We start from the raw sequence: 27,879 nt of genomic DNA on the forward strand, positions 1-27,879 counted from the left end.
TGTACCAAGAGAAATTTAATAGAAGGCAGTAAAAAAAGACAGTGTAAATAAATAAAATAAAAAAAATGTTTATCTAATTGGTAAAAAAGAGTTTCCAGCTTGTAAATTAACAGAAGCTCAGATATTTAAGTAGTTACAGTGTTAATGTGCTGCAGTTTGTTTACAATAGTGCAATATAATAGAAACAGTAGTTGGAGACAGCTACAATGAGTATATGAACAGGGTGTTAGACACATATAAGACATTTGGAGTGCTTTTTTGACAGCAATTCAAATACAGTCAAAAGAGAGCTTGCCTTACACCACACAGACAAAATGTATTCAGTTCTCAGACTGTACTGCAGGGTGATAGTTAAAGTCACAGTTTGAACATATTTGTGTGGGTGAGGGAGATGGCCTGGCCGAGGGCAGTGCTTCTGTGATAAACATCAGATGTGACTGCAGTGCATTACAAGAAATTTTCACAGTTTAAAAAACACATTTAAACATCCCATCCTGCCTTTTCCCTCTACAATAATCCATTTCCTTTTTAGACTGCAACAACATTCATTCCTGCTGGTCTCAGACTTGGACTGAGGACTGAGCTCAGAGTGAATGATCCCACCTCCACTCTTTAATGAATTCTTAATAACGAGAGATAGGCAGATAAATGTGACAACTTGAGGAAAGAGGAATGTCAGTTATTTGGTCCGTTGATAACAAAAGAAAACTCCCTGGGACTATTTAATAACCAGGTCTGGCAGAGACCACTACCAGGCATAGTTTAGAAAAAATCTCTTACAAATTCAGTAAGGCCACGACACAAAACAGAAAAACTAAAGCCTCTTTAAAAGCAAATGCTAGATGCTAAATCCCCCAAAATGATTTGGATATAAAATGTGTTTGGCAGCTCTGGTCCTGTAAAAAGTTTGGTTAAAACCAGATCAAGCTCAGAGATTACTGTGAGCAGACGACTTCTGAAAGCTGGGTTTAAAACACTGACATGTCAGAGCCTTACTCCAAATGATGGGGATGTTTACAGTGCAGATAACCTTCCAGTATAAACAGCCAACGTTTTCTCCTACAGAGGTGTGAGAGTGGCGGTGGTGACGGGGGAGATGGTTCAGCTGGGGAAGAGGTGACAAGTGTCTCTGTGTTTGCATTTATGTGGTGGTGGTGGGGGATTATCGCATGACTGGGTGGCCAGGGGGGTGGGTGGGTAAAATAACGAGCTAGACGAGGAAGAGGACGGTGCGTGTGTGCCTGTGACAGTTGGTGTGCAGTACACTGGGGGGAGGGGGAACAGACGGGATGAAGCTAATTTCTAAAGCTTGATTTTCTGTGTTGTTATCCAGTTTGCCTCAACAGTCGACTCTGCGTAGACTGGACCTACTGTAGGAGTTCCTGCGAGAGAAAAACAAGACGATAAAGAATGTTACACTTCAAGTGTTTCAGTTTATTTTACTGAAAGATATATCTGAAAATCAGTGAAATCAATTAAGGTGTGTAGGTGAAGTTTAATATTGTTTTCTGTTATTCATTTCAAGTGCAGGTGAATAGGGTACAAATTTGGCCAGTTGAAATATAAATAAATGAGGAAAATGAGGCATTATCAAATGAAATATGTGCTAATTTGTGTACACTTTCAGGTGTTGATTATCTGCTTACAGAGCAATATAACTAAGTTCATTTTGACTAAGTAAATAGTTTAAACATCTATTAACATTAAGTTCAGTAAGTCTAGAAGAAACAACTTCTTCTTCAATATACATTTGTCCTCAGTGTGAAAGCATCGCTCTGGCAGGTGCTGTTGACTGTAGCTCTGTTTTCGATTAAGAACCAGCAGTCCTCAGACCCTCACATGCAAAAACAGAGCTGATGCCAAAAGCAGATGAAAACAAAAAAACATATGGTGATAGTTTCCATAGTCAAACAGGCCACAATACTTTAAGAACGGCATCTTTCTTTCATAAAGAAAACTCAAATCTTTGAGAAGTGTCACTGTGATCACTGGTGACAGACACAGAATGTATGAGCCCTGTGACCTGGACTATGATAAAGTTTGGCTTTATGTCACTCTTGTGCTGGTTTGACGGTATTGGAGAAGCAGCATGAGCTCATTTTGTGTGTTTCTGTGCGTAGGCGTGTGTGTGTGTGTGTTTAATGTCTCAAGTTACCGCTGTGTTTGCGTAGTCTGAGCTGGCAGGGTTCTGTATAGCTGGGGGATCTTGCGGTTGATGAGAGGACCCAGAGCTTCTTTCAGTTTATTGTAGTTCCTCTCCAGTTCTCTGTGGTACTCCTTCTGATCTGGTCCAATCAGGGCTTTATTCTTCCTCAGGGCATCCTCACACCTGCACGAAAAAGAGCAGCGGAGACACAGGGAGTTGGGATTTGTTTTTATTAGTTACACAGCAGTCTGTGTCTGGGTTGCAGAGTGTGTCATCACCTCTTAGTGAAGTCTTTAAAGCAGAGGCGCAGTTTGTTGTGATGCCGAAACAGCTTTGGGTCATCAGGAATGTCGGAGAGAAAGACCTGCGCCACCTCAAGGGGGCCCTGTGAGGGGGAGAAACTGTTACATATCTGCTGAGGAATGTCTGTCACTGCTTCAAACACTGACCCAGACTTTCAGCCCCATTAGGATGGGATTAGTATTCCAGGGGGATGTGGGTCTTTGACACTTTAAATGCATTACAGTTATCAATCATCAGCTGTAAGTATCTTAACACACACCTGGTTGACAGTGGTGCCTACACTGCCTTGCAGCACCATCTGCAGCATTTTGGAGTCTGCAGGGTCTTGGTTTGTGGCAAAGGCGAGCTCCTGAGTCTTCTTCTGCATGTCCTCAATGGCCACCTCCATGGGGACAAGAATGATCTGAAGAACCAAAGATAACAGAATTAGCTGACATTACCCATGTGCTCAATTCATATAACCAGGACTTAAGACTAACTGTGTCAAGTCATTTAAGGTAGAATAGTACATGTGTTTGGGACAATCTGACATCTACTGTTGGACGCCTCCGGGACGAAGGGGATTTTTCTGTGTATGAGTAATCGCTTAGCAAATGACAAACTGGAGTGAGCCCTGACTACAACGGAGTTCATCTTCTCATGCTGTTACCACAGTTATAGTCTTGCTTAGCCAGACCTATCTACAAACATTGTGTCTGTTCTAGCTGCAATCACTGGCTGGCTAGTCAGCATGAGACCTATGAAAAATATGACACGTTAAAATCTGAAAGGACGCAGTAAATACACTATTGACGGGGGACACACCCTATTTTTTCCCCTGATAATGCTACATTGTGAAAACACAATGAAATGCTGGTGAAAAAAGTTAGTCTGAAGCTCTACGTATACCAACTGACCAATAATACCTGCAGAACAGACACCCACCTCCTCTTTGTGGATAACATTGATCCGTGTCTTGATGTAAGGGAAGGCATGAGATGTTGTGAGGATGGTTTTGCGTTTGTACTGCTCGTTGAGGTCGCCGTGGGCTCGGCCGTCCAGAGTGAAGGGAGTACAGTACATGAAGGTACGCAGGTTGTAGTTCTTGTCAAAGTAGGTGATTCTTTCCTTTAGCTCGTATGTGTCGAAGTATGGTTCAACGTAGGTAATCTGGAGGTAGGCCTGTAACATACACAAACATTCATCAGTACATTTATACAAAATCTGTACCGACATATTTTAGTCAGATAATGTATGCACATATCATGTCACCTTGTTGGGATCCAGTTTGTTTTTGTCCACTGGGTTGGAGTCCTTGATGATTTCAACAGCTTCATCTCCAAACCTCTCTGAGTAGAACTCCTGTGCACCAAAGAGATGAGTCTTTAGAAATATGTTGCTCATAAATCACTGATGACACCTTTATTAGTATCGTGACATGGTAACATGCCTCAAGTCTGTGGGAGATCTCAGCTAGTTTGGTGATCGATGGCTCCTTGTAGACAAACTCTTGTTCATCCAGGTCTCCAAAGCGACAACCATAGAAACCCACCCGGAAGTAGGTCCCAAACATTCTCTATACACTGGAGAAGGGATGAAAAGATGAGATGATTTAACAGCATGTCTACAGGTATCAGACATATTTTATATATTATATCAGACTTTTTAAGGACCTGCAGACCATGTTTAAGAGTGCAGAGGTTGCGCAAATTAAAATCAACTGACTTAGAGATTATGTGACCTATATTCAATATAACAATACATATTTGCTCTTTTGGCAGCCAAGGATAGTTGAAATAGGTAAACAGAGCAAAAATGAGAAATAAAACATTTTTAATGTAGTAAAGTTGGAAGTCTATTCCTCTACTGTCAATGAGCTTTATGCAGTTTGCGGTCTCATTACTTCAAATCTTTTCAGGTTTTACACCTCGTCTTCTTCCTTGGTTTCTATCTTTTATTCTTAAAAGAAGAACACAACAAGGCTACACAGATAAAAAGGCTGAAATGACTGGTCTCTTGTTACTCTATTAAGCTGACAGAATATTTTGTAACTGAGGATTTGTTCAAAGAGACTGTGAAGGACAAAGGGAAAATATGTTGCTGTTTTGTAACAGTGGTTGGACTCAACTATGTCAAAGTGTGAAAGCAAGTTTTGTATCACTCACCAGTAAGATGTCATTCATACAGGAGGGGAGAAGAGAACAAACAGTGGGGAATAAAGAAAACTGTGTCAATATAAAATAAAAGGATTTTCTGAATTAGTTTGATCTTAATTATAATATATACTCAATATGACAAATAAACTTGTTACCTCCCATCCTGAACTCTGGAAAGTTGAAAAGAAAGAGAAGATAGACTTAGACTTCACTTTATTGATCCCGTTGGGATGACTCCCTCAGGGAACAGCAACAGAACAGTTCATTTCTGCCGATGTCAAACTGTAAACTCACTTGGTTGTAGACTTTGTTAAAGGCATCTTGCAGCTTCCCGTGGACAGTAGCCAGCTTTTTGAAGTCTCTGTTGGCTTCATGGATGGGCAGCAGAATCTTGTACACTTCATTTATGGCTTCGTACATGGCAGCCTGGAGTCGCAGCATAACGGAAAGGCAATTTTACACATACCACCCGATCACATAACATCCCTTCAGCCGTGGTAACTGCTGTAACCCTGTGCTGTGTTAACATACAGTCTGTCACCATGTGGTTGGAGAATGTGAGTCGTACCATGTTAAAAGAGGCAGCTGCTTGCTCCAGGAGGCCCACTAGGCCAGACTCGCTGAAGTACTTCCCAGCACAAATCCCCTCCTCCTCTGGAGACAGAACGTCATCGGATACGGCTGACTCCTCCAATACGTTGGATGAAATATTCTGAGGGAAAAACAGACGGAGCAGTCAGTCAGAACAAACATACACTGCTCAAAATCTTCAAAAGTATATGTTCCTATTTTCTAGTCAAAATAGCTCATTACACTTAACATAGGACACAATGACGTAACAAGTAACATTTCAGTGAGATATAGGGACTTGTTTTTAGAGAATGCATCTTGAATATCTTGCCAAGTAAAAACGTTTTGAAAAGCCTTGTATTTATCGTTTTTACTTATTTTTGAAGTGTCATTTTTTCCAGTGTAAAATCTTTTTTCATCAATCGTGGGCTTGAGTCTTGGTGCTCCAGTTTTGGGACAACCTCCTACCTCATTCTGCTGCCCATATGTATTGTTTGAAAATAGAATGAGTCACCAAATTAAACAGCATGCACTGACCTGGAACGTGACACAACCAATTGGCAGGTAGCGGCAGTCCTCCAGCATGTTGAGGTATTCTGCAACCAGTGCTGCGCTGTGGACAAGACAGTGGGCAGCTTCAGCGTGGTTCCCTCTCTCACAGTGTTTTCCTGCCATGTTTTGGAGCCACGTCAGACGCAGGTCAGGGGAGTTCTGGTAGCCCTTTGCAATCCTGAAGAAAGATTAGACATAATATCAGAGGTTTGATTTGTGGCACTCTATTGTTGTATGCAGGCCTTAATAATGATGACTACTGTACCTGTACATGAGGTCAATGAGCATCTCTGGATCCTGCTGATGCTCTTTCATCTTAACAGTGTCAGTGAGAATCATGTGCAGGTTGAACACCAGATCCTGGACCTTAAGTTTCAAAAGTGCAACACAGCACTTTAGTAAATTCGTATCCCTTCTAGCAGCTCCAGATAGGGTTTTGGAAAAATGTCGTTACATACCTGCTCTGGGAAGGGCGTGTCACGCAGCTCCAGATCCTCTTCGGCATATGTCAGGATTGTCTTGAGTGAATGACGAAGATGCTCCTCATTAAAGTTTTGGGAGGTTCCCACCAGTGATGACAGGGACATGGTGACCTGCATCTTTACTCGAGCAAAGTTCTGGTCCAAGGGAAGAATTAGGACAGATTGTGATTCATAATCATAAAATCTATCCCTCAAACATCATGTACATGTCTTGTAGATACAGGACACTACCTGATTGGGACAAGAACATACAAATACAACTGATTTACAATGCAAAAACAGTGTCTAGACTTACATTTCCAATCTCAAAGTTCTGCCTCATGAGCAGGTAAAGAGAGGCAGAGGCGTGACTTCTGACAGAACCGACACTACTGCTGCAGTGACGCAGAAGACGCAGGCACAGGTCTGCACAAAGCTCAGTATCCTCTTCAAACAGCATCTCTGGGAACTATACACACAAACAAGCTCCCTCACTTTGTGCACTTTGTTACACACACACACACACACACACATATATATATATATATATATATATATATATATATATATATATATATATATATATATATATATATATATATATATATATATATATATATTTATAGATATATATACACATACATATATATATACATATATATATATATACATATACATATATATACACACACATACCACATACACCATATACATACATACGTATACATATACACATATACTCACACTTATATATTTATATATATGTGATGATGTGTGATTTACTTGTGATTTCTATAAATTCCAGCTCTTTTTACAACAAAAACCACAAACACAGTCAAGAAAATGTAAGCGTACGAATGAGATAATGTTGTTGTTGGTTTGCCCTAAAAGGTGTTAAAATGAGTCATTAGGTCAATGTGTAAAAAAAGCAAGGAGAAAAATTACATTTGCTGACTTACTGTAAAAATATTTCAGGGTATATTAATATTTGATTGTAAATAAAATAAATAAACAAATACAAAACTGTTTTAGAGACATTTCACATAAATACCTTGTAGACCAGAGCTCTTTGTGTAGTGAAGCAGTGCTGCAGGAAGAGGGCGCTCTGGTTGCCTGCCATGCTGTGAAGGAGGACTCTCAGCACTCCACCCAGAACACTTTCCTTTAGCTCTGATGCCACCACAGTCTGACAGAGGACACACACAACACATTACAGCAAGATAATTCTACATAAAATACAGAGTACTGTGTGTGAACAGCTGGCAAAAGGCAAAAGATTGAAAATGGTATTTCTTTCTCTTCATTGCTTTACCTTGACTATTATCTCCAGTGTGTCCAGTACAATCAGAGAGGCCTCAGTAGCTAAGTTTCCATCCACCACGGACTCCTGCTCCATCTCAGCTTTAGTCCTGTGAGAGGGGTTTTTCATAAGCATCAGCATTACATTTAAGCACTATTAAGATCAAAAGACAGCATATCAACCAGTTTATGATTTAAATTCGTATCCAGAAGATTAGAATACTTTTATGTACTTTGCAAATACATCGGGTAAGACTGTTTTTAAGCTGGCACTGATATAATTTAAGTAAAGAACATACTTGTCGACTCTGTCTGTATTTTGTCTCCAGTGTGTGACGTTCTTCCTCCACCTAACATTCTCCTGGCTGCCATAGGGACTCCTTTCTGGAAGAGTAAACAAATTACAGTTTCCATGAACACAAACTCATAAACCCCTCTAACAAAAACAGCTACTGGCACACACACACACACACACACACATTGCTTTCCTCTCATGCTACTTACCTCTGCAGCGGCGAACCATCTCCTGACGAGCCCCAATGGTGCCCAGAATAGCCTCCTCCAGTCTGGCCTTCATGTCCTGAGACTTTTTGAATGTCAGGCTGTTGATCCTCTCAAGAGCCTTCTTCCCCTAAAACAACCATCAATCACAGGAAAGAGACAAACAATGACAAGAGAGATGAGGAGAAAACAAGATTACAAAAATGAAGTGATAGGGAGCTAAAATAAGTCACTGAGGCATTAGATACACAACAATTTAGCAAAGTAAAACAACGGTTTTAATATGGACATATCTGTAATGATGTACTGTAGCTCTGGCGTGCCCAGATTAAGCATATGTTAATTGGTTTTGACTCCTCTCAGGTGTATGAGTGATGAAAGCCTAGGAGCAGTGACAATGCTTGGTTACTATACCTTGTACTCAAAGCAGGAGACACAGAGATGCAGCAGATCCAGCAGGCGGTTGATTTGCTGTACAGACAAATCAGACACCCAGCGCTCCAGGAGAGCAGCATCTGCATTCTTCAGCACCCAAAGGAAACTCACCAGCAGAGTCCTGCTGCACTCAGCAGACAGAGAGCTGGACTGGCGCCCAGCCTGGTGAAGACAAACACACAAACTCAGTGGCAGTTTTTTAATATGCTTCAGTACAAAATGGCTGTTTACAGAGAGTTATAATAGAAATGGACAGAGAGCCACCTACAGGCTAAGAGGAGCAGTTGTACTTCAGAAAAGAAAAACAACATGGAAATGTGTTTGTGTGGAGTTAGAGAAAGGGCAGAGTGATCGTCTGTCAAACTGAGGCAGCAGCCTCCCACACAGAGGCAGATCTGTGACCTGTCAGTATGTAGGGCCTGGGGGAACAGCCTGACCCCTGCCTCTATCACTCACCACTGTGGGCAGTGCGAAAGGGTTGGCTTTGGCATGCGGTAAGGGGGAGCCGGCAATCGCCATGGCAACAGACTGACTGATAGTGCTGCCGCTGTCTGGGTCAGCATCGTCGGCGTGGGCTGAGGCATGGCGGACCCGAGCAGGCGAGGAGTCTACAAAGAAGTAAGAAAAGCTCTCTCAGGTGCAATAATGCTGGAAACAAAGACATTCTGCAAATCAAATAAATGTGTGTAGGAGGGGGATCACTATAACAATATTAGTGGGCTGCATATGCTGACCAGAAAAGTCGTGGAGCTGTTGCAGTGTCTCCATGACGATGGGGATGAGGGGCAGGTAGAGCTTAGCAACGTGGGCTCTGACCTGAGGGTCAGTGTAGCGAGGGTCTGCATCATGGCTGCACAGCAGGGAGTGAACGGCACTAATGGCCTTTTTATGAAGGAAGAAAACACTGAGGGTAAAAAATAAATAAAATGTATTAGTACAATTGTTGGGTTTTTCAATGTGCACATGTACTTTATGCTCTACTGGGTTTCATTTTAAAGTCTGCTGAACCCTATGGGGAAACTGAATGTCAGTCCTGATTCTTATATATTAACTATTACAAGCTTACCCTTCTCCATCAGGATCAAGGATGAGAGAGAGCTCAGCAAGCAGCAGGCCAGACAGGAAGTGCTGCTGGCGAAAAGGGACGGAGAGCTCAAACATGGTGGCCACACCCTGGTCTTGCACCATACTGGAAAATGCTGAACCCTGAGGATAAAACAACAGATATGAGGTTGAAGATATTAGGATAGAAGAATATAAAAACAATATATGAGCATTGTATATCAGTCATATTCAATTTCCCAGCCTGCTCCAGTACCTGTGAGGTGGTGGAGGAGGTGGAGGGGGACGGAGAGGCTGGAGGGCTGAGAGTGGAGCATGGCAGGTTGAGGGTGACGTAGTGCTCGTGGCTGCAGATTATACGAGTGAAGTCCATCCTCAGGGCATTCAGAGAGCTCTGGTTCTGCGCTGTGTGAAACTTGTTGGCAATCTGTTTAACGCAACAATATGTTTGAGACAGAAAAAACAGTTTTAAAATATGCGTGGGAGCACTAGGATTTAAAGTGTTTGATATTAAAGGAAAGAGGGGAGGGGAGCAATAGGCACCTGTTTGTAGTAGGAGCGGATGAGGTTGAACACAAAGCCCCGGTCCATGAGAGACAGCAGGTCATTCAGGAAGAATGCCAGACTGCTGTTTAACCTCTCCACAAGCTCCACATCCTGAGAGAGAGAGAGAGAGAGAGAGGGAGAGAGATTCAAAAGGAAGGGAATGAGCAAGAGAGGGAGTACATACGATTAGATAAAAGGGAAGACATGATATCAAAGGAAAAACAAACATTGTGACTTTCTGGTCACTTAACATGGGTTTCTAAATGATGAATACAAAGAATCATCATGCAATGGGTAAGAGATAAAACAACTTTCTATTTGACGACATTTCAAAACAACTGCCAGTCTAGCCAACTTTTATCAGTCAATACTTGGACTTCAAGCAATTAATGTCTTGTATTGCTCCTAGTGTGGCTTTGCGGGTTGTGTACCTTGTGGTATCGACCAGCAATGTCTGCACTGATGGCACACACAAGTGCAGCAATGTCGTCCACAAAGCGGTCCGGGAAACGCTGGCGCCTAGGAACATCCGATTTCGAGGTCAGGAATAAGTGGTGTGCCATGCTCTTTGTCTAGAAGAAACAGCAATTAAGAACAAACAGTCACTTAAGGACAATGCTGTATGTGTGTTTTGAGGCTAGTTTTTTTTGTATTTTCTTTTTTATAAAGTGGTGGAAAATTAATAAAGGCATACTCACCATAAGCTGGAAGAAAAACCAGGCCTGCTGCAGCGCTGCTTCCCTCACTGTGCTGGTGCTGACTACCCACTGCAAGGCCAGCTCCTCATGGAGCAGCTACATATGAACCAACAGAGCAAAATTTGAGCTTACACGAGGAACGCGAAGTAGAAACAAGATGAGTTACTAAGATTGAAGTGGGGTAAGTTTATTTTCATAAGATATAACGTGAACTGTAACTGTGGTTTGTAAAGATACCAAAGTAAAATTGTTTGATAGGTATTTGGATCGACCTAAAAAATTAGCATTATTAAAAAGATTTATCAAGTGATGATTTATTAGAAAGTAAAAATACATTTGACACATGAATCAGTGCTTCTGCCACAGATTTAGTCTTGAGATCTGCAGACAAAACCCAGACACTTCAACTTCAAAAAACACAACTGTTAAGATATCATGAATGTGATGAATGTTAATGACAGTGAATGATGATGACTGTTAGGACATCAAACAAGTTAGTTTGTTATGAGGAGGTATGAGGTTTTTTTTTTACATTTTGTTACAGAAGGTGTTGGTTTTACCTTCTTGGCAATCTGCCTTGTGGGAACTGAAAACAAGGCCACGCTGTCCAGGAAGGCAGACATGCGATTGCAGCTGCGGTCGTTTGCCTGACATGGAGTGACGGTGAGGTGAACACAGAGATGAGGACAAAGTGATGTGAAAATGGGTGAATGGAAATGGATGGGTGGCCAGAGAACACTCATGATGAGTGCAAGGCTGGTAAGAAATCTGACGAACGGCAGGCAGAGATTATGACTGCAACAGATGTGGCAGTGAGTGGATGAATTGTGAAAGACAGACAAGTGGTAGTCATGGATAAAAAGGTGTGACAGGTAGGACATGGCAGGCAGAGGGAGAGTCAGACAGAGATACAACCTCTGAGAATGAAGGTAGGAAATGGCCGAAGAGAGTTAATCAGAGATGGTTCAGGATGGAGGTGGTGCAGGTGAGGAGGAGGAGGAGGAGTAGGAGGAGGAGGGATTTGGCACCTGCTTGAGCTCACAGCTGGAGTTGGGGTTCCGGCGTAGCACAGATCTGGAGCCCCCGGGGGCATAAGCAGAGTTTACCCAGGAATGGGAGCGGTCAATGCCCTGCCATAAGCCACCAGAGACACACACAAAACATGTACACACACAGTGTGGCAAGAGGCAAGGGCACAGTGAGTAAAGGGAAGGTAATTACCACACGAGATATTATTTTAAGGATAAAACTGGGAGGAGTGAGGGACAAGGAGTGTAGAAAAGTGAAGCTTGATCTGCAAAGAAGGCAAAAGATAGGAAAACAAAGGACAGGCTGGAGGAACCATTCTTAACACAGGGGACAGAAGCACAAAGCATAATTGCATTGTTGACATAAGCGGCATCAATAACTGACGGCAGTCCACCTGAGCTTATTGAATCTGCTGCAAAGGTCACAACAACAAAATAACAGCCTGATTCTTGATAAACAGAATATGACACAAGGGGAAGCATAAAAACCTTGATCATTTTGTGCCATTTATATCTAGTGAGGATAGAAGTAAAGCATAATGACATTCATTATTTAAGACTTTAATGCTTGACAAAATAAAACCTGAGACAGTTTGCAAATGAAATAAATATCCAAATTAAACAACAACACAAATTAGAGCAAATGCATTGGTGCAGATTTCTCATAAGAAGACAACAGAGAAACTGCATCATTGCAAGAAGTGAATATTAAGTACTGAACTGATTTCATGACTTTCAAAATCTTCTACACACACTAACAACAGCACGACTCACCTTGCTCCCTATGATCCGCTGCACCTCTTCATCAGGAGAAACTGGTGAGCTGGCCAGGTCTGGGTTGGAGTTGCTGATACTCTTGGAGCGGGACAGGTGCAGGCTGCTCGGCCGGGCTGTTGCTCTCGATATGGTGGCGTACTGCATGGGCATCTCATAGGACTGCGAGCCAGCTACTCACAGAGAAGGACGAACAGAAGTGTCACAAGAGAGATATTAGTAACTAAACAGCCATGTGTCCAGGCCCGCTTCTCAAATACAGACTTGGGACTCACCTGCAGGGGGAACTGCAGGTTCGGCAGTTGGCAGGCGGAAGCAGTAGTGGATGTAGGAGGCCAACAGATTGTTGCGACCATGTTGGTCCTGGTTCCCTTCCAGGTTCTTGTGGATCTGGTTGACCAATAAAGCCATAGCTTCAAAGGCGGTCCGGCCCAGGTTCACTGTAGATAAATTAAGAGTTAGAGCAGCAAGAAGCAAAAACTTAAAACTATGGCTGGAAAATTATCACACAAATTCTTCACAATACTTGTCCATTTCAAAACATTAACACAATTTGATGTGTTTCTATATTATGTATTATATTAGCACCTAGCATATCTGCTGTCCTGTCTTTGTGTGTCACTAAAGATAAAAGCAATGGACTTAGATGTTCAGTAAGATACATACTGAAAATAAAAAAGTTTTGTTGCCTAAATTATCAAGAACAGTTTCAAGTTCAAGTTCAAGTTTACTTTCATGTCAATTTCTCCACATGTACCAGACATACAGAGGAATCGAAAAGACGTTTCTCACTATCCCACAGTGAAAGAAATAAAGCGCACAAGCACGACGGATAAAGACAGCCTTTTCCTAACATTAAGATAAACAATAAAATATAAGAATCTACAATGTATGTGTAAGAAAATAGCAGCAAAAAGTTTCAGTAAACAGTAACAAGTAATCACATTAGAATTAACATGTCAGCCTTGTTCCCAGAAGTGCACTTCAAATCTCCAGAAGTAGCATCAGTGTAAAGTAGCTGTCCTTCAGAACTCACTCACCAATTTGGCCTGCAATGACCGGTGGGTAGACGATGAGCTGAATGAGCTTGTTGAGCAGCTGGTGCAGGAACCTGACACAGGTATCCAGCAGAGCCCCCCTCAGTGCAGCCATGCTGGCCTTCAGCTCGCCCTCCATATTTGCCTCGGTAATGATGACGTCCTTCAGGCGGAAGGGGAAGGAGTACTCCTCCAGAACATACACTAGAGTGAAGAACTTGTCTAGGTGGGGGTCCTATAGGCACGAACAAAATAAATATTAAATAGCAGCAATATTGCAATAAAAGTTTTTGATATGAGTGAAAATCTAAATGAGTGTTGAGACAAGTTTCATTCTGTTGTGCTATTACATGTATACACTGAATGGGCATTTACATTAACAAAAGATGCAATCAGGAATAATTAATTACAATTTCAGTTACGCTTAGTCCATTGAGGCTTTTAAAAAATAGTATAGACCTTTTATAATATAGTATAAAAGCATATTTGTGTACCTGAGTGTGAACCGAGGAGGCCGCTGTCACTTCGACATTGAACACCCCTTTGTGATTATCCACCCACTTCATGCCTGGAAGCTGAACCTGCAACAGAGTGACATCTCACCCATTTAACACTCAGTCACGTCACAAAGGAGCAGGTAATGGCAGGCGAACTGATAGTCACACAATGTCTTTAAACACACTTACGTCAGGGGTGAGCACAGAGTAGCTCGGTGGAGGCTTCTCCACTGAGACAGGCAAACTGAAGGAGCCGGTGCGCAGTCGGCCATGCTGCATCAGAGGGATCCACTGCAGGCATAAGACAGACACGCGATCTCTCAACGATGGCAAGACAACAGAAGGAACTATCAAACAAGAAAGTGTGTGGGTGGGAGAAGTAAATGTGGGCCAGCTGAAGGTGTGTACTCACAGTGTAGCCCACAGGGCTCTCCAGAGGAGTATTCTGTTTTGGCTGGCAGCTGATGTGGTAGAAGGTGAAAAGCAGATGGTGGTTGTCTGTAAGATTGGCGGGAATCTTCATCTTCATCTCCTCATAGAACTCAGGAGACCTTTTGAGCAAGAGTTAAACACAACGTGTAAGGAAGACACCAAAGAAGACAGTTGGACAGACTCCAGTTGGAGGTCAACAGTGAGGGTTAACAGGTGATTGGGCCTTACTTGTTGTGGTAGATGACAGGAGTGTACGCCTCATTCATGAACTCAGCACAACTTGACTTCCCAAAGATGACCTGGTCAAACAGCAGAGAGTAAATAGTTATTCAGTGAACAATAAGAGGAACTCGTATGACATGATCACTATCAGCATGGTCTTGTCAATCATTAACAAAAAATGTTGTTGTTTGTATCTGATTTGAGTTGTAAAAGTTCTGACAGCCAAACATGCTATTTTCAGACTTTAAGATCTCCTCCAGAAATCAGAAAAATTATTTTGTTTGATATGGTTTTCCCACAAAAAACTAGATTTATTAAAATGAGATCTATTGGACAGGCAGCCTTCTAGTGTCAAACTCCACACTTAGATCATTCTGCACAGTGTAGGTCAAAACAGAAGTAATAGTAAAATATTTTTTAGCAATCATGAATCATTTTCCTTAATCAAACTCTTCCAAGAAACCTAATAGGTACTAAATAGGGCTATTTTCTTACTTCTTATGTTATTTTCACAGGTAAAATTAAGATTTCTACTACTTCAGATTGGTTGACTTGTAAGGTAGTTGTGAAAACTCTGCAAGACCCGAGCAGTGTACTGAACATTATTTAGGCAGAATTGAGTGTTTTGAAAATACTAAGCATGTGGACAACAGACAACAAGTGGATTGTTTAAGAGGAGTGGTTTTTAGAAGTGTCTATGGATGTTTTGGTACATTATTTGCCTTGATTTGACACAATCATTTGACCACAGCCTTCTTCTGCAAACATCAAATTTGAACTTTCCAAGTAACCAACGGGTAAGTGTTTGATACCTAAAACATAGATTTTGGGTGGAGTATTACTTACTCCAGTACTGCATAGTGTGCATCAACCATTTGCTATTCAGTAAACAAAAGTAAAAAAGCTATATCACAAAAGATTTGCATTAGCCCACCAAATGTAACTAAACTTTCCTTCCCTCTGTGCTAAAAAAAACATCCCTTTAAAGATCTTCACTCTTCCAAGAAGACATTGTATCAAGTTTCACTGCCTCAAGCTGTTCTTTGTGACTGGAATTCCATTTTCCTGACAACATCAAAATCACGTCACTGGATTATCCTTAACTGTGACTCACCGGCAAAGCTTGACTGGGGTCCTCTCCTGCCATGAACTGAACCTTCACGGCAATGTTCCTCACTGAGCCCTGACGACTGCTGAAGTTCAGACTTTGTGGGTAAATGTAGAGCAAGTTCCTAAAGACAGAATGATGAAAGGCAGAGAAGGTTAACAAGGACACAAAACTATGAAGGACTTAAAGGAACATTGCTTGTTGGTTAATTGTACTTCCTATACTAGTCATAGGAAGGCACATTCACACCCCGGTTTCAGTTCATTATGTTGTCAACAATTTCACACCTACAACCAACCTACAACACAGCATATTATATTCTTATTCTCAGAAAAAGGAAAAGATAAAGAGTTGCATGTGTGCACATGGGAGGAGTGTGACCCAGTATTGGATTTGCTAGTTGAAAGTCACCTTCACTCCTGTCCAAGGCAAACATTAAAGGTTACATTTGTTCATATTTTGAAACCGCTGATTTTATCCTCTCGTCAGGAGGCAAGGCCACACCACAAAATCTCATGTGTTAAAATAACATTAAATAACATTAACAGCACATATTGTGATACTGCTCATACATTTTCTCCATCAAACTCATGAGTGCTACATGCATGTTATGCATGTTCCGTGTATTTGTGACCCAATAAGTATCTCAGGGGTTAAACTTCAAGGCAAGGTCACTGAGACTAAGGCCACGGACAAGACCTGTGATCGATCCACAGATGAGCTAATGTTTTACCATAGTATTGCATGTGCACATCCAATATAAGTTGGACAGACCACCATCCAAATTCATAATCCACTGGATATTCTGATGATGCCAACTTCGGCACAGCTGAGACAGACTTATAGGTTTTATATCAAAAAAAACTTCCTCCTTAACTAAATTGCTGGAAAAGAAAAGAAAAACTTTTGAACAACTGAGTGAAACAGACAACTGGACTACAGTGAGTCTGTGAGCGACTAGTATAATGAAGATGATCTTGGGCCTGTGTCTGCTTTTTTTGGCTGGGGGGTTAAGAGTCCATGCAGGCCTGCTCAGGAAGACCAAGGCTGCCCCACAGGAGGAAGTCAGCGTGCTCATGTTTGGTGTCATACAGCTCAGTGAATCCCTTAACCTTGTTTATGAAACCACTGAGGCAAAGATAGCTAAAATCAGCCAGACTTTGATAAGCCATGAGGGGACTCTCCAAGAGCTGGGGATGCAGACTGAGCAGGCTGCAGAGGTGGAGAAACAGATAAAAGAAGATATACAGCTGCTACAGGTAAGAAAATACAGAGATATGTAAACAAAAGATTCCCTGTGTGCTGTTGAATGGCTGTAAAATCACAAGAGAGATAACCCCTGAGAATTACAATCAAACAGCAGATCTAAAAGACGTAACATGCAGGAGCAGAGGAGGAAAGAGGCAGTATGTCAAGGATCCAAAATCCCCATCAGATTAAACCTTTGTGTTTCTCAGCTCTCAAGAGAAACAACTGCTGAACAGACATAACAATGCAGCTCCTTGCTGATTTTAAACAACACATCAATGTCTATACTATGTCTACCCTTATGTAACATGAATGGGCCCATCATTTATCTTTTATATAAGTCTCATAATCACCATGTGATACTTTCATTTATTTCCCTGATGTTTATGGATAAATCTAACTCTTTTATCTGAGATAAGAGAGTGAGTGTGTCATTAGAGGGCTGCACGTTACACTGTGGAGCAGGCAGCTGCCAGCTGCACTGGAACTGTTGTTGGGGAAGAGGATAATATGGGCAGATGCTCTTTTGACAGGCCCAGATGGCCGAGCAACAGGCTCAGACCAAGAAGACGAAAGACCGGCTGACCGGCATGGAGCAGGAAGAGGTGGAGCTGAAGACAAAAGTGAAGAAGTTGGAGGCGTATCTCAACGACTCTGTACCCACCAGCATCAAAGAGCTGCAGGTAAGAGAACGCTGAAAACGTCAACTCTACGTATTTAAATACCAGTGACTGATTTATGGACGTATAGTAAACATTTACTTAATCTTTACTCCTGTTTTTAGGAGAGAGCAAAGGAGCACTCTGATGTCTTGCAAGGTTTAAGGCATTTTATCCGGTTCCAAAAGGAGAATATTGACACTCATGGTGATCAGCTCTCCAAACTGCAGAAGATAGTGAGTGACTTGTTCACAACAATTGTTTTGAACATTTTTATAGTTTTTCATCAATTAAATTCACCTTTTTATTTCCAGATTCCAGAGTGAAGCTATGGCATAGCCTCCACTGAGGTCTCCCAGTCTACACAGCTCTGAAAGTGACAAGTCCATACAGATCCCAACTGCACTCCCTTCCTGCTATGTATGCTATAGGTCTATTGTATGGCCAGAAACTATTTTTTGTTTGTAATCTTGTGATATTGTCCTTGTTGTTGGCCCTTATCTATTTCTTATGTAAAGTATATTACGTCTTTTATTTATCTTGATTTTGTAAACTTTGTGTTTAAAATGAATCATTCAAATATAGTTGTTCATTTATGGATGTTTTTTTCACCAAACAGTATCTTGTGTTATTTGTCAATACAAAGATAGAAAAAAAACCCTAAAGGTAATAGCTTGTAGTTGTATTTATATATTTGACAAAACACTATCAATAAAAATGTGTTTCACCTTAAAAACCAGAACCTGCTGTCCTCTTTTCTGAAAACTACGGACTAAAGTTAAGGCAGAAAGAAAATCAATATCCAAACAAACACACTAAGCCATGGAATGAAGGGGTGAATGTACGTACATCTGTTTTGATAGGTCAACTTACACAGATTGTGTAAACAGTATGTGTGTATGTGTCTGTGATTGGTGAACACTCACCTGTAGGTGGTGTGTGGAGTGTACACGTAGCGAGCAGGGAACTCCAGCACCTCTTTGGTTGGGCGAACACGCAGGTCTGGGTAAGGCTTCACATGTAGCAGCTCTGGTGACAGACAGTAATGAGGGGAGTCCGGCGCTGGAGAGATGTCAATCTTCAACTGGGCTGAGGGACAAAATAAGTGATGAATACACAGCAAGACAGAAAAAAAAACACTGATCATTAATCCGCCACTAATTTTTATACATGAATTCAGACAATTTTATATGAAATCTTGATTTTGTTGGCATATCAAATCTACCTGTAACGGGCCTCAGGCGTCGCAAAACAGAGGACGGTCTGCGCATATCTGCCAGATACTTGTAAAGGTCCTCATCACTCAGTCTGTCGCCCTCCTTCATAGCCACAAACAGAAAAGCAGAGTTTGTATTGGGATCCCAAAATCTCAATGACATCGTCAGTACAGTACTAAAAAGTTACCTACTACTAAAAATATTTGATGGTGAAGCATTTGTGCAGATTTAGTTTTGAAGGAAACTGCAGGTTACAAACTTCATTTGATCTTATCACACAAACAAAGAAAACATTTTAAAGTCAGAAGTTACTTAAAAACTTTTAAACTTTAATTTAAAGTTTTCTGATAACCAATTCCTGCACTTCATTCTATGATAGCAAGTGTCCATCCTCTTTTAAAGATATCTATCTGCTGTTAAAAGAGGCCTTTTTCACTTTTGATCCCAGGATAATGGGGAAAGTAGTTTTCATACTTATGTAATAACATGATTTAAGTCAAAACTGAAATCTGGACTTGTTTCGTTGTGAAATTATTTTACCAACTTGGTTCCTCGCCTTTTGCCGTTTACAGCGACAATATTCAGGTATATCAATAAAATGATTTGTAATGTGGTGACAGTAACATTAACCACTAAATGATTCACCTGTTTGAAGAAGTTGGTGACGGTCAAAGTTGCTGGGCGGAAAGTTGCAAAGTTACACATGTCATCCCCTATACTCATCCGCTCAAACCCCTTTTTCTTTCTCTCATTCCACGTCCCATGACCTTTTCGCTCTGTCAGGAAGGAAAATCATTTCACATTAGAGAGGCATGTGCATGACTGTTACTTGATTACATACTTATGTTATTTTTATCATTATAAATAGCCCTGTGCATGAGACAGTGTAGAAAATTGTGGACGTGTTTAAAGGCAGCAGTACCAGAGTCAGAGTCAGGGTCCGACCGATCCAGACCTCCCACACTGCTGACGATGTTAAGAAGGTGAATGGCCGTCCAGGCAAAAGGCATGCGAAAATGTCCAAGACGACTACATGACTGCTCGGCCTGCTGACGAAGCTTCTCCAGCTTTTCCTTGTGCTGAGACGGGACAAAATGTAGACAAGATATAATAAAAGAGATAAAAAAGACAAAGAAAGACTTCAAGTATCAGGACGACAGATGAAAATGAACTTTTCTGGTGATCACTGGCATATTTTCAGAAATTGTATTAATATGCACTGTCCCTGTCAAATAAAATAAAGTACTCTGCAGCGGCCAACAGAGTGGATCTGCCAAAGAGGATAGTCAATATTACAGCTGTCCAGACAGAATTGAGTAATACTTATGACTAGACAGTAAATGTGCATGATTGCTGCCAGCCCTGAGCATTGCAAACACAATTTTGGGTGCATTACCTTTGAGGAATCTGACTCTTTCATGACCATGTAGGGTTCACAGCATTCTCCTATGTCTCCTTGTTGAAGGACTTTCTCAAGCTGAAATGCATGGACATACTATCGTTAAAACATGAAAGCATTTTTTAAATTGTATACTAAAATTTTAACTTGATTTACATTTTGTGTTCAAATTAAATTAAAGTAGCATGTAAAATGCCAAATAAAAAAGGGCAGGTGAATTTCTATATGAGACGAAGTCATAAATATTTCATGTTGTTTAATTTAAGTCAGAATCTTCTGTGTAGAAGGGGATTTTTTCAGTACCTTAATGACCAAGAAGATATCAGCGGAAGGGTATGTGATGGAGAAAATGGCAGAACGGGCAAGTGTGGAAATGGCTGTGTGAGGTATGTGGGGTTTCAGCAGCCCTTTCATCTGATCCGAGTTCAGGTCGAAGTAGAAATTCTCCGAAATCTGTTGGAGGGAAGATTGAGATAAGCGGGAAACAGCAGAGGGAGGGGAAGGAAAGATGATAATGGAAATGCACGTCAAGGGATTTTAATTCAGTTTTGTCTCAGTGATCTAAACCGCAAGACCACTTAGACCTTTTTGAGACAAAGGAAATTTGATTTGTCAAGGATGAGCTCAGCATTACATAACTGGTTTTACAGAGTGAAAGTCATCTACTGGGACAAAAAAAATACCTTTTTCTTTTCCTTGACGTCATACAGGGCAAGTGTTCCAAATATTGGCTCGATTTCTATTTCAAACCTGAAAAACATACAAAGTATAGTTGTAGAGTACTGAGAGTTTCCCCTGTAATTCTAATAATGAGTCAGAGCATGAAGATATAAATGTCAGCTGTTATATTCCAAATGGGACTCACTTCAGAGACAGACACTTGACCATGATCCTCTGGCCACAGTGTTCTTTGGGAACTTCAATGGCAGAGCATCTCTCCACTGCTTCATCCTGCCACACAGACAACGAAAGCCATGTACAACACACACACCAGCATAACATTTACACAGATGTCATGGCAACACAGCAGCACAGAGAGCGACAGCGTGTACACACTACAGTTATAAAGAAAGAAGGATGGAGCAAGTAAAGGAGAACACAGAGGAAAGAAAAGCAAACAGTTCTCTAGAAGTGGCAGGGTTTGCAGACATTATGCACATTCACTTGATGGGAACACTGAACAATGTTACTCTGGAGCTGAACAAATGGCAACTACATTCACCAGTATTCCCAACAGAGTTCAGCTGATTGCTGTTTTAAGTAGTGGTCTCCAGGATTAAGTTGCAATCATTCTGTCTGGCCGTGGCTATAAACTCCTTTTCTTTAGATTTTCTGCAAATTTCCACAAATTGCACTCTTTACTTTGTCAAGCTTAGACATAGAAATCAATCCTAGGTACTTCAGTGGGATCGTCAATAAGTGCGCAAATGAATAATGTTTATTTGACCGTGAAGTTCAGTAAGGGTCTACTGCAACCATTAGTCAATTACTTGATTATTCAATCAAAAGAAAATGAATTGCCAACTATTTTGATAATTGATAAATTTCAGTCATTTTTCAAGCAAAAATGTCAAACATGCTGCTTTTCTTTGCCATTTATGATATTAAATGAAGGGTCTTTGGGTTTTGGACTGTTGGCTGAACAAATGAAGCAATTTAAAGATGTTCTTTAATTTGTTTTTAACGAGGAAATAATGTACTGTGAGTCACAGCTGAGCTAAAAGCGCTGCTCTCAGTCACCAGTGAGGAGCTCAAGCTGCTACATGTTAATGATTGGATCAGTGACAATGGTTAGTGTCAGTATAGTGTGTTCACTCTGTAGATTCACTGATAAAGATTTGCTCTTACATGTCCTGAGCAGCTCTAGGTCAACCATTGCGGTTACTTCTGCAAACAGAAACTACTAAGTTATTACTGGACTGGTCTCAAACCACAATTGATGCTGCTAAATGCATCACTGCCTGTGCTTCTTTAATAAAAAACATACATGCGCATGGGTTTATGTTGTAAAACACTTATTTTTCAGGGTTTCTTCCTGAAAACTGGTTAGCTGATAAAGTCAAAAGTTTTTCACTTTCACCTAGCCTGTTCCCCAACAGAGACAGAAACAGGACGGTTTCAGACAAACCTCATCAGGGGGAGGGTACAGGCCCATCAGGTCAGTGTGGCGTCCCTGTAGGCGTGCCTCAGTATTGCGGCGGTCCATGTCCTCTGCAGCTGTATGTTCCAAGACAGACGGCAGGAGAGCATCTGGGGAGGAGTTCTTCAGGTCAAAGATACTGCAGGCCCAGCTTCCCCGAGGAGTCTCATCGATGCTAACTGACCGCCGCTTTGCGTCATCCTGTAGCATACAGGAGTGAGACGGTGAGGTGACATCATGTGTTCTTTTCTTTCCCTTCCAGACAAAGATGTCGCTTTTAAGTGCTCACTGCAGATGTTTTAGAAGGATAAGGAGAACAATACTCTACAGATCCCATTACCTTATTACCATTCAATATGATTCATACACAGACTGTGTAATGGATAATGGATAATGCATTACTCATTCCCCATACGATCAACTTGCTGAGCAGAATACAACTCATACTGCCTTTCCCATCATAATGAGACACAAGTTTCATTAGCTGGCCATTCTCTCCTTCTCTTTGTCCAGGTATCAGATATGATAAATCTTCAAAGCTTGTACTGCTGGCAACACTGTGTGTACAGTAGATCAATAAAATTTGTTAAATGAAGCCAAAATGACTGAATGGTCACTCAGTGTTTAAGATAACGAGCCCTTTGAACACCATCATCGGCTAGCTACCTGGTCATCCTGGCGCTCAGCAGCAGCAGCCTCGTCCAGTTCAAAGGTCTGTTTGACCAGCCCACGTTGCCTTTCCCTCTGACGCTCAGAGTTGTGAGGGGTGAATGTGGTGCTGTATCGCTGATATCTACAGGATAAAAGAAAAAAATTGTACTGGTAATAATGTAACTGTCAATCATGTGAACAGTGAACAGGGAAAAGTGGTGCACATTATTAAACAATGGATGAAACACGTACTGTGGGCTAACTCAACTGGTACCACAACTGACAGCACTTACTTTCTTTGAATGACGAGCCAGTCATCTGTGTAGACTGCCAAGGCATCTCTCACTCTGGGATCCAGTGAGCTACACAGAAAAACACATTAATAATTGAGCAAAGCAGGCTTGTTAGAAGTGTGCTCATTCAGTGTCACAGAGAGACAGGCTTTGTTCCTATCTGTAGTGATGTTTGTTGTCCATTACAGTATATTAATCCTTCAGTGTTACTATGGTAGTGTAAAGACCATAGAGGAATGTGTGTGTGTTACAGTACGAGCGTTGTGTAAGCCATTAGCAGCTGGACTCACTCCTCCTCCTCAGGCAGTGGGGGCTCCAGTGTAATGCACTCTTTGTCCTGGTGGAGGAGCTCCAGGTCATCCTGGGGGAACTCCATCAGCTGCCTGAGGGGGCCAGGCTCCACCCCAGGAGCGTGACTGCTCACATACTCCTCAAAATCCACTGGCTCAACCACCTCCGTCAGGGGCAACTGTCAATCAACATTAGACTATTATGTACCAATAACCATGACATGGCCTTGATGACGCATCCTAATCTGATCAGCAGGACTTACAAGGTGCAGTAGAGAGAAGAGACAGGATGCCATTAGGACAGGCCGATACAGGATACTTGACATTTATTTATGATACACAACACAGGAAATGGATCATAATTAAACAAAAGATTGTGATGTAAAAACAATATTAGTCTTTTTTTATTAGTGGCCTTGTTGTTAGCGTCAAGCAATTAATAAAAGTTTATGGGCATTTCTTGCTAAACTCAGTGTTAAAAATGTAATTATTTGACAGCAACCTGTTGTGAACATTGCACGAACACAAATAATAGGACTATTTTTGTATTTAAATGGTGTGGTCAGCTGAGAACAATTGGTTTTCAGTTCTCCATTTTTCCCCTTGCCCTTATTTATGTTATAGCCAAACAAGAGTCTACAACAGCCACTATTGCTAGCATTCACTTTCTGTTTGGAAAACCAGTTAACTTTTATATAAGTCATATTGCCATAAATAGTCTCAGCAATATTAATATAAGCCAGTGGTTGCTCGTCTCTTTTGCTCTTATGAGAACACCTCAAGACTGCAGTAAGTCTCTGTATTCCAACCTGTGTCTGCTTTCTCAGGGGTTTCTGTTCTGTTTACAGTCCATAGAGTATTGGTAAATATCTGCTTACTAATTAAACACTCCACCGTCATCATTGTAACATGACAAGACATGACAGACATTTTCCAAAACACAGCCATAACTACCACTTACTCTAAACTACCTCGCTTCACGACTGCTGTCAACATTAACTAAAACTACAGTCATCTGCATTCCTTGAATCTAATTACGTCTCAAGCCTTATTCACAAAGTTACACCCTCAACTTCTGACCTCAATAATTGGAGCTTTTAAACCTGCTCGCCTCAGACTTCAGCAGGTTAAACACAGGGTGACTCACAGGGTGGTGTGCTCCTCCTCGTTTCTTGGTCAGTTGAGGAGAGCCATAGTCTCTGGACACTTGTTTTCTGACCTCTGCAGCTACAGTCCTGAGCAAAAGAAAAAGGTTTGTTAGCTAGTCAAACAGAGAACAGGAGCACACTTGTATAGTCATGAAAACAAGCAGTAAAAAACCTTTCAAAAATAAATACAATATAAAGTGACAGATGTGGGTGGATGCATTCATATCATAATATTATGTTTGCATATTTCACTGAAGTAGGGACCCCTGAATTGAAACCCCTACTAAAGAAACTAGTCCCAAATGAATAATCCTACATTAATAGAGAAATCTACATAAGCAAAAAACATTTTAAATTCTTCCTTCACCGTGATGCTCATTTAAATTTTTTCAGATTCTGTGTTCAAACTTTATTAGGAAAGTGTCAAGTCCATCTGCGCTTGAAAGGCTTAACTTCCAAGTTTCAGAGACACGTCCTACACGATCTGCTTCCTATCAAGGACTTTCCAGCTTCTGCTACTAGTAGCGATACTAAAGGACAGCAGCTGTTCCGACTAGGGACTCAAGCGGATCTCACAGAGAGGTGGCGAGCTGGCTCAGGGGAGCAGGCACAGAGCCAGAGCTCTGTCCCTAGCCTTTATGGACTAACGGCAAATGGGAGGCTTACAGAGAGACAAAGCAAGAAAAAACACAATCCTTTCACAAAGACAGCAAGCAGCTGCTCCTCTAGAACCACATAATGTCTGGTTCTCTCATATACACAGCTGCAAAGGCTTCAACAATTCCCAAACTATGGTCCTCATGATTACATAGCTATGGTTGGTGCTTTCATTCCATCAATACACACAGACTGTAAGGCAGAAGGAAAACCTATGACCTCTACTCCCATCTCCAAGACGTAGACAGACTTTTTAAACTTCCTGCTGATGACATAGCCTTCTTTGAAATCTGGCGTTTCTGTATGTTCAAATCCTATGAGAACTATATCCTCAAAAGACGTAGAAACAGTTTTTGCAGCTCTGCACACCTCAATTTAAAACAGGAAAAAGGAAAGCTATCGACTGCAAGGGCAATAACCAGAACACCACTTCCCACCCTTTCCTGCATCCGGCACTAAACAATGGTCTGGGTCATACTTGGACAGACAGGACTTGGGGAATGCAGCGACTGCAGAGACTGTTCGATGAAGCTAATATCTATACAGGATATGTTACTGACGATCAACAGGCATATAAAGTAGCGGGCTACCATTAGTGTAATACATTATTCAAAAATAAGTCCAGCTTGTGATGGAGCCTGGTCCAATGTTTATAATAACCACTGTACAGAGATGACTTCAGCAAGGGTTTCACTAGGATGAGAAAATGTTCACTTGCAGGATAAGAATCTGTCATCCTGTTTGTTTCCTTACAGGCATCTGGTGAGGCTATCTGGTATTGCAAGGCTCAGCTGTTTCTTGATGAAATTAACCGTGAAGCCAGGGAAAAGCGACACCCTGGATAAAATTAAGGTTTTGAAGAGCCCTATTTGTAAAAAAAAAAGATCTACTGTTGCAAACAGGGAGGCACTAGGCTGCAAATGCGTCCACACACCAGTGTTGTTAAAGCATGCTATTCAAAGAGCCTGCTGACAGACATATGACATGTCTTTGTTAATTATCTTGGAGTCTGATCAATATTTATTTGGCATAACAACACATGCAGCCTATACCTTATTATGAAGAGGGAAAACCAGTTTACAACATGTGGAAACAAGTTGCTACTATTATGCTGCGAGGCGTTCACACGACACAAGAACAAAACATCTTAGCGACTGTCATTTGGTACCATTTTGTCGAGATATATACAACTATATATTTACATGTTACTACATTTTAATACTCCCACATGGTTATCGTGATGAGATTAGCGCTCATCTTGGCAATTTTACGCTTAAGTAGCTCAATCATTGTTGATGACAATGCTCGTCCGATGCTACGATAACGCACACAGAGCAGATAATAAACTCTTCAAAGTGTCAGAAACCATTCATGAGAATGAAAACCGCTTTTAATACGCGTTTGTTTCGTTCGAGGACGGCACAGTTGTGTTTATATTAACCGGTTTACGGGCAGTGACACCTTACAAATCCTAGCATACTGGCTATATGTGCCGTGTGTCCAGCAGGTCACTCTGGCGCACTGTGGCCGATAAACAATAACTTCTGCTACAGTCTCACCGGTTGATTTTATGAGCAAACGCCCTCCTCTCGCTCGCTGTGGATGTCATTTCTTATCCCCATGTAAAAGAAGCTCTTCGAAGTCAAACTGAAAGCACTCCCCTCCTCCTCCCGTGCCTCGGCTGTCCCGTCTTGTGCGGGGATGCGGACTCTCAGACCGCTTCCTTCTCCACGCCGGGACTGGGCACGGATCCCCTCCTTGTTCCTCCTAGCGGCCGGGAGCTGAACCGGGGCCGTCGGTGTCATGTCCGCCATGATGCGTGTATGCTACATCCGGTGAAAGCTTCAAAATAAAATCAGACTCGCGTTCATTACAAATTCTTTATTGAGTCATACGCGGTGATATAGCCCCAGTTTGTAGCTACTAATTCGCAGTCCTTTTTTTTTTATATAGGTGTAGTAATTTCAAATGAGCATATACATTTATTTCAATGGCACAGCGCTGTGTAAGTCATTTCTTTACTTCCGGTCCTACTATTTTCATTCAACTAATGTGGACAGCTTGTTTAAGGTGGCAACCCCCATCTGTTCATGCAGAAATCTCACCTGACCGGTTTACAGCGACCTGGAAGTGGCGCATATCCACCTCAGTTTAGGGTTTCACTGGTTTCATTTCTGTTTAAAATTTAGGAAGCGGACCAAATAAGTTCAAGCCTGATGTTATTCTCAATATATACTTCTTTAAAGATGTTTCATTTACTTTTGACCCCATTTTGGCATCCACAAAACCAAATATAACCTCCCATTTAAGTGGCACGGTATTGATTATTTACGTTTTATCCTTGACCTTCCAGTTCACAAGGAAGATCATG

At 41.5% G+C, this 27,879-nt stretch overlaps 2 protein-coding genes across 4 annotated transcripts; one reads left to right on the forward strand and one right to left on the reverse strand.

Annotated features, from left to right (window-relative positions):
• On the reverse strand, positions 1-27,217 carry dock6 (dedicator of cytokinesis 6). 3 transcript variants are annotated; one of them, XM_073495311.1, is made up of 50 exons: positions 27,068-27,217; positions 24,851-24,938; positions 23,704-23,882; positions 23,414-23,482; positions 23,136-23,262; positions 22,458-22,670; positions 21,195-21,280; positions 21,013-21,079; positions 20,633-20,782; positions 20,327-20,407; positions 19,853-20,009; positions 19,576-19,706; positions 18,939-19,032; positions 18,640-18,802; positions 15,813-15,930; positions 14,705-14,775; positions 14,457-14,595; positions 14,234-14,335; positions 14,042-14,128; positions 13,551-13,782; positions 12,786-12,950; positions 12,511-12,683; positions 11,737-11,838; positions 11,269-11,355; positions 10,709-10,804; positions 10,442-10,582; positions 10,008-10,121; positions 9,721-9,891; positions 9,469-9,608; positions 9,137-9,306; positions 8,859-9,010; positions 8,382-8,564; positions 7,971-8,097; positions 7,766-7,850; positions 7,480-7,576; positions 7,219-7,353; positions 6,484-6,636; positions 6,165-6,323; positions 5,972-6,072; positions 5,692-5,884; positions 5,153-5,296; positions 4,879-5,010; positions 4,740-4,754; positions 3,879-4,004; positions 3,701-3,790; positions 3,374-3,610; positions 2,709-2,852; positions 2,425-2,531; positions 2,156-2,329; positions 1-1,382 (listed from the first exon to the last, which is right to left on the reverse strand). In XM_073495311.1, exons 1-50 carry the CDS (start codon positions 27,115-27,117, stop codon positions 1,340-1,342), a joined length of 6,360 nt encoding a protein of 2,119 aa, XP_073351412.1. In that variant the 5' UTR covers positions 27,118-27,217; the 3' UTR covers positions 1-1,339. The 3 variants fall into 3 exon arrangements, with proteins under 3 accessions (XP_073351412.1, XP_073351414.1, XP_073351413.1); XM_073495313.1 differs by lacking the exon at positions 11,737-11,838; XM_073495312.1 differs by lacking the exon at positions 11,269-11,355.
• On the forward strand, positions 16,620-18,455 carry angptl8 (angiopoietin like 8). Its single transcript, XM_073494340.1, has 4 exons — positions 16,620-17,065; positions 17,588-17,737; positions 17,839-17,949; positions 18,028-18,455. The coding sequence occupies exons 1-4, from the start codon at positions 16,772-16,774 to the stop codon at positions 18,037-18,039; spliced, it is 567 nt and encodes a 188-aa protein (XP_073350441.1). The 5' UTR covers positions 16,620-16,771; the 3' UTR covers positions 18,040-18,455.
• Positions 27,218-27,879: the final 662 nt, after the last annotated feature.

This window comes from Pagrus major, chromosome 23, assembly GCF_040436345.1.
Source record: "Pagrus major chromosome 23, Pma_NU_1.0".
Classification (NCBI taxonomy): Eukaryota; Metazoa; Chordata; class Actinopteri; order Spariformes; family Sparidae; genus Pagrus; species Pagrus major.

What these genes read in the sequence shown, in the direction of transcription:
- angptl8 (XM_073494340.1), top strand. Translation starts at nt 16,772, where the DNA reads ATGAAGATGATCTTGGGCCTGTGTCTGCTTTTTTTGGCTGGGGGGTTA. An exon ending in AAGATATACAGCTGCTACAG is followed by an intron (nt 17,066 to 17,587) that starts GTAAGAAAATAC and finishes CTCTTTTGACAG; the next exon opens with GCCCAGATGGCCGAGCAACA. An exon ending in CCAGCATCAAAGAGCTGCAG is followed by an intron (nt 17,738 to 17,838) that starts GTAAGAGAACGC and finishes TCCTGTTTTTAG; the next exon opens with GAGAGAGCAAAGGAGCACTC.
- dock6 (XM_073495311.1), bottom strand. Translation starts at nt 27,117, where the DNA reads ATGACATCCACAGCGAGCGAGAGGAGGGCGTTTGCTCATAAAATCAAC. An exon ending in CCTCCTCCACCACCTCACAG is followed by an intron (nt 9,609 to 9,720) that starts GTACTGGAGCAG and finishes TTTTATCCTCAG; the next exon opens with GGTTCAGCATTTTCCAGTAT. An exon ending in CACTGGAGATAATAGTCAAG is followed by an intron (nt 7,354 to 7,479) that starts GTAAAGCAATGA and finishes GTCCTCTGTCAG; the next exon opens with ACTGTGGTGGCATCAGAGCT.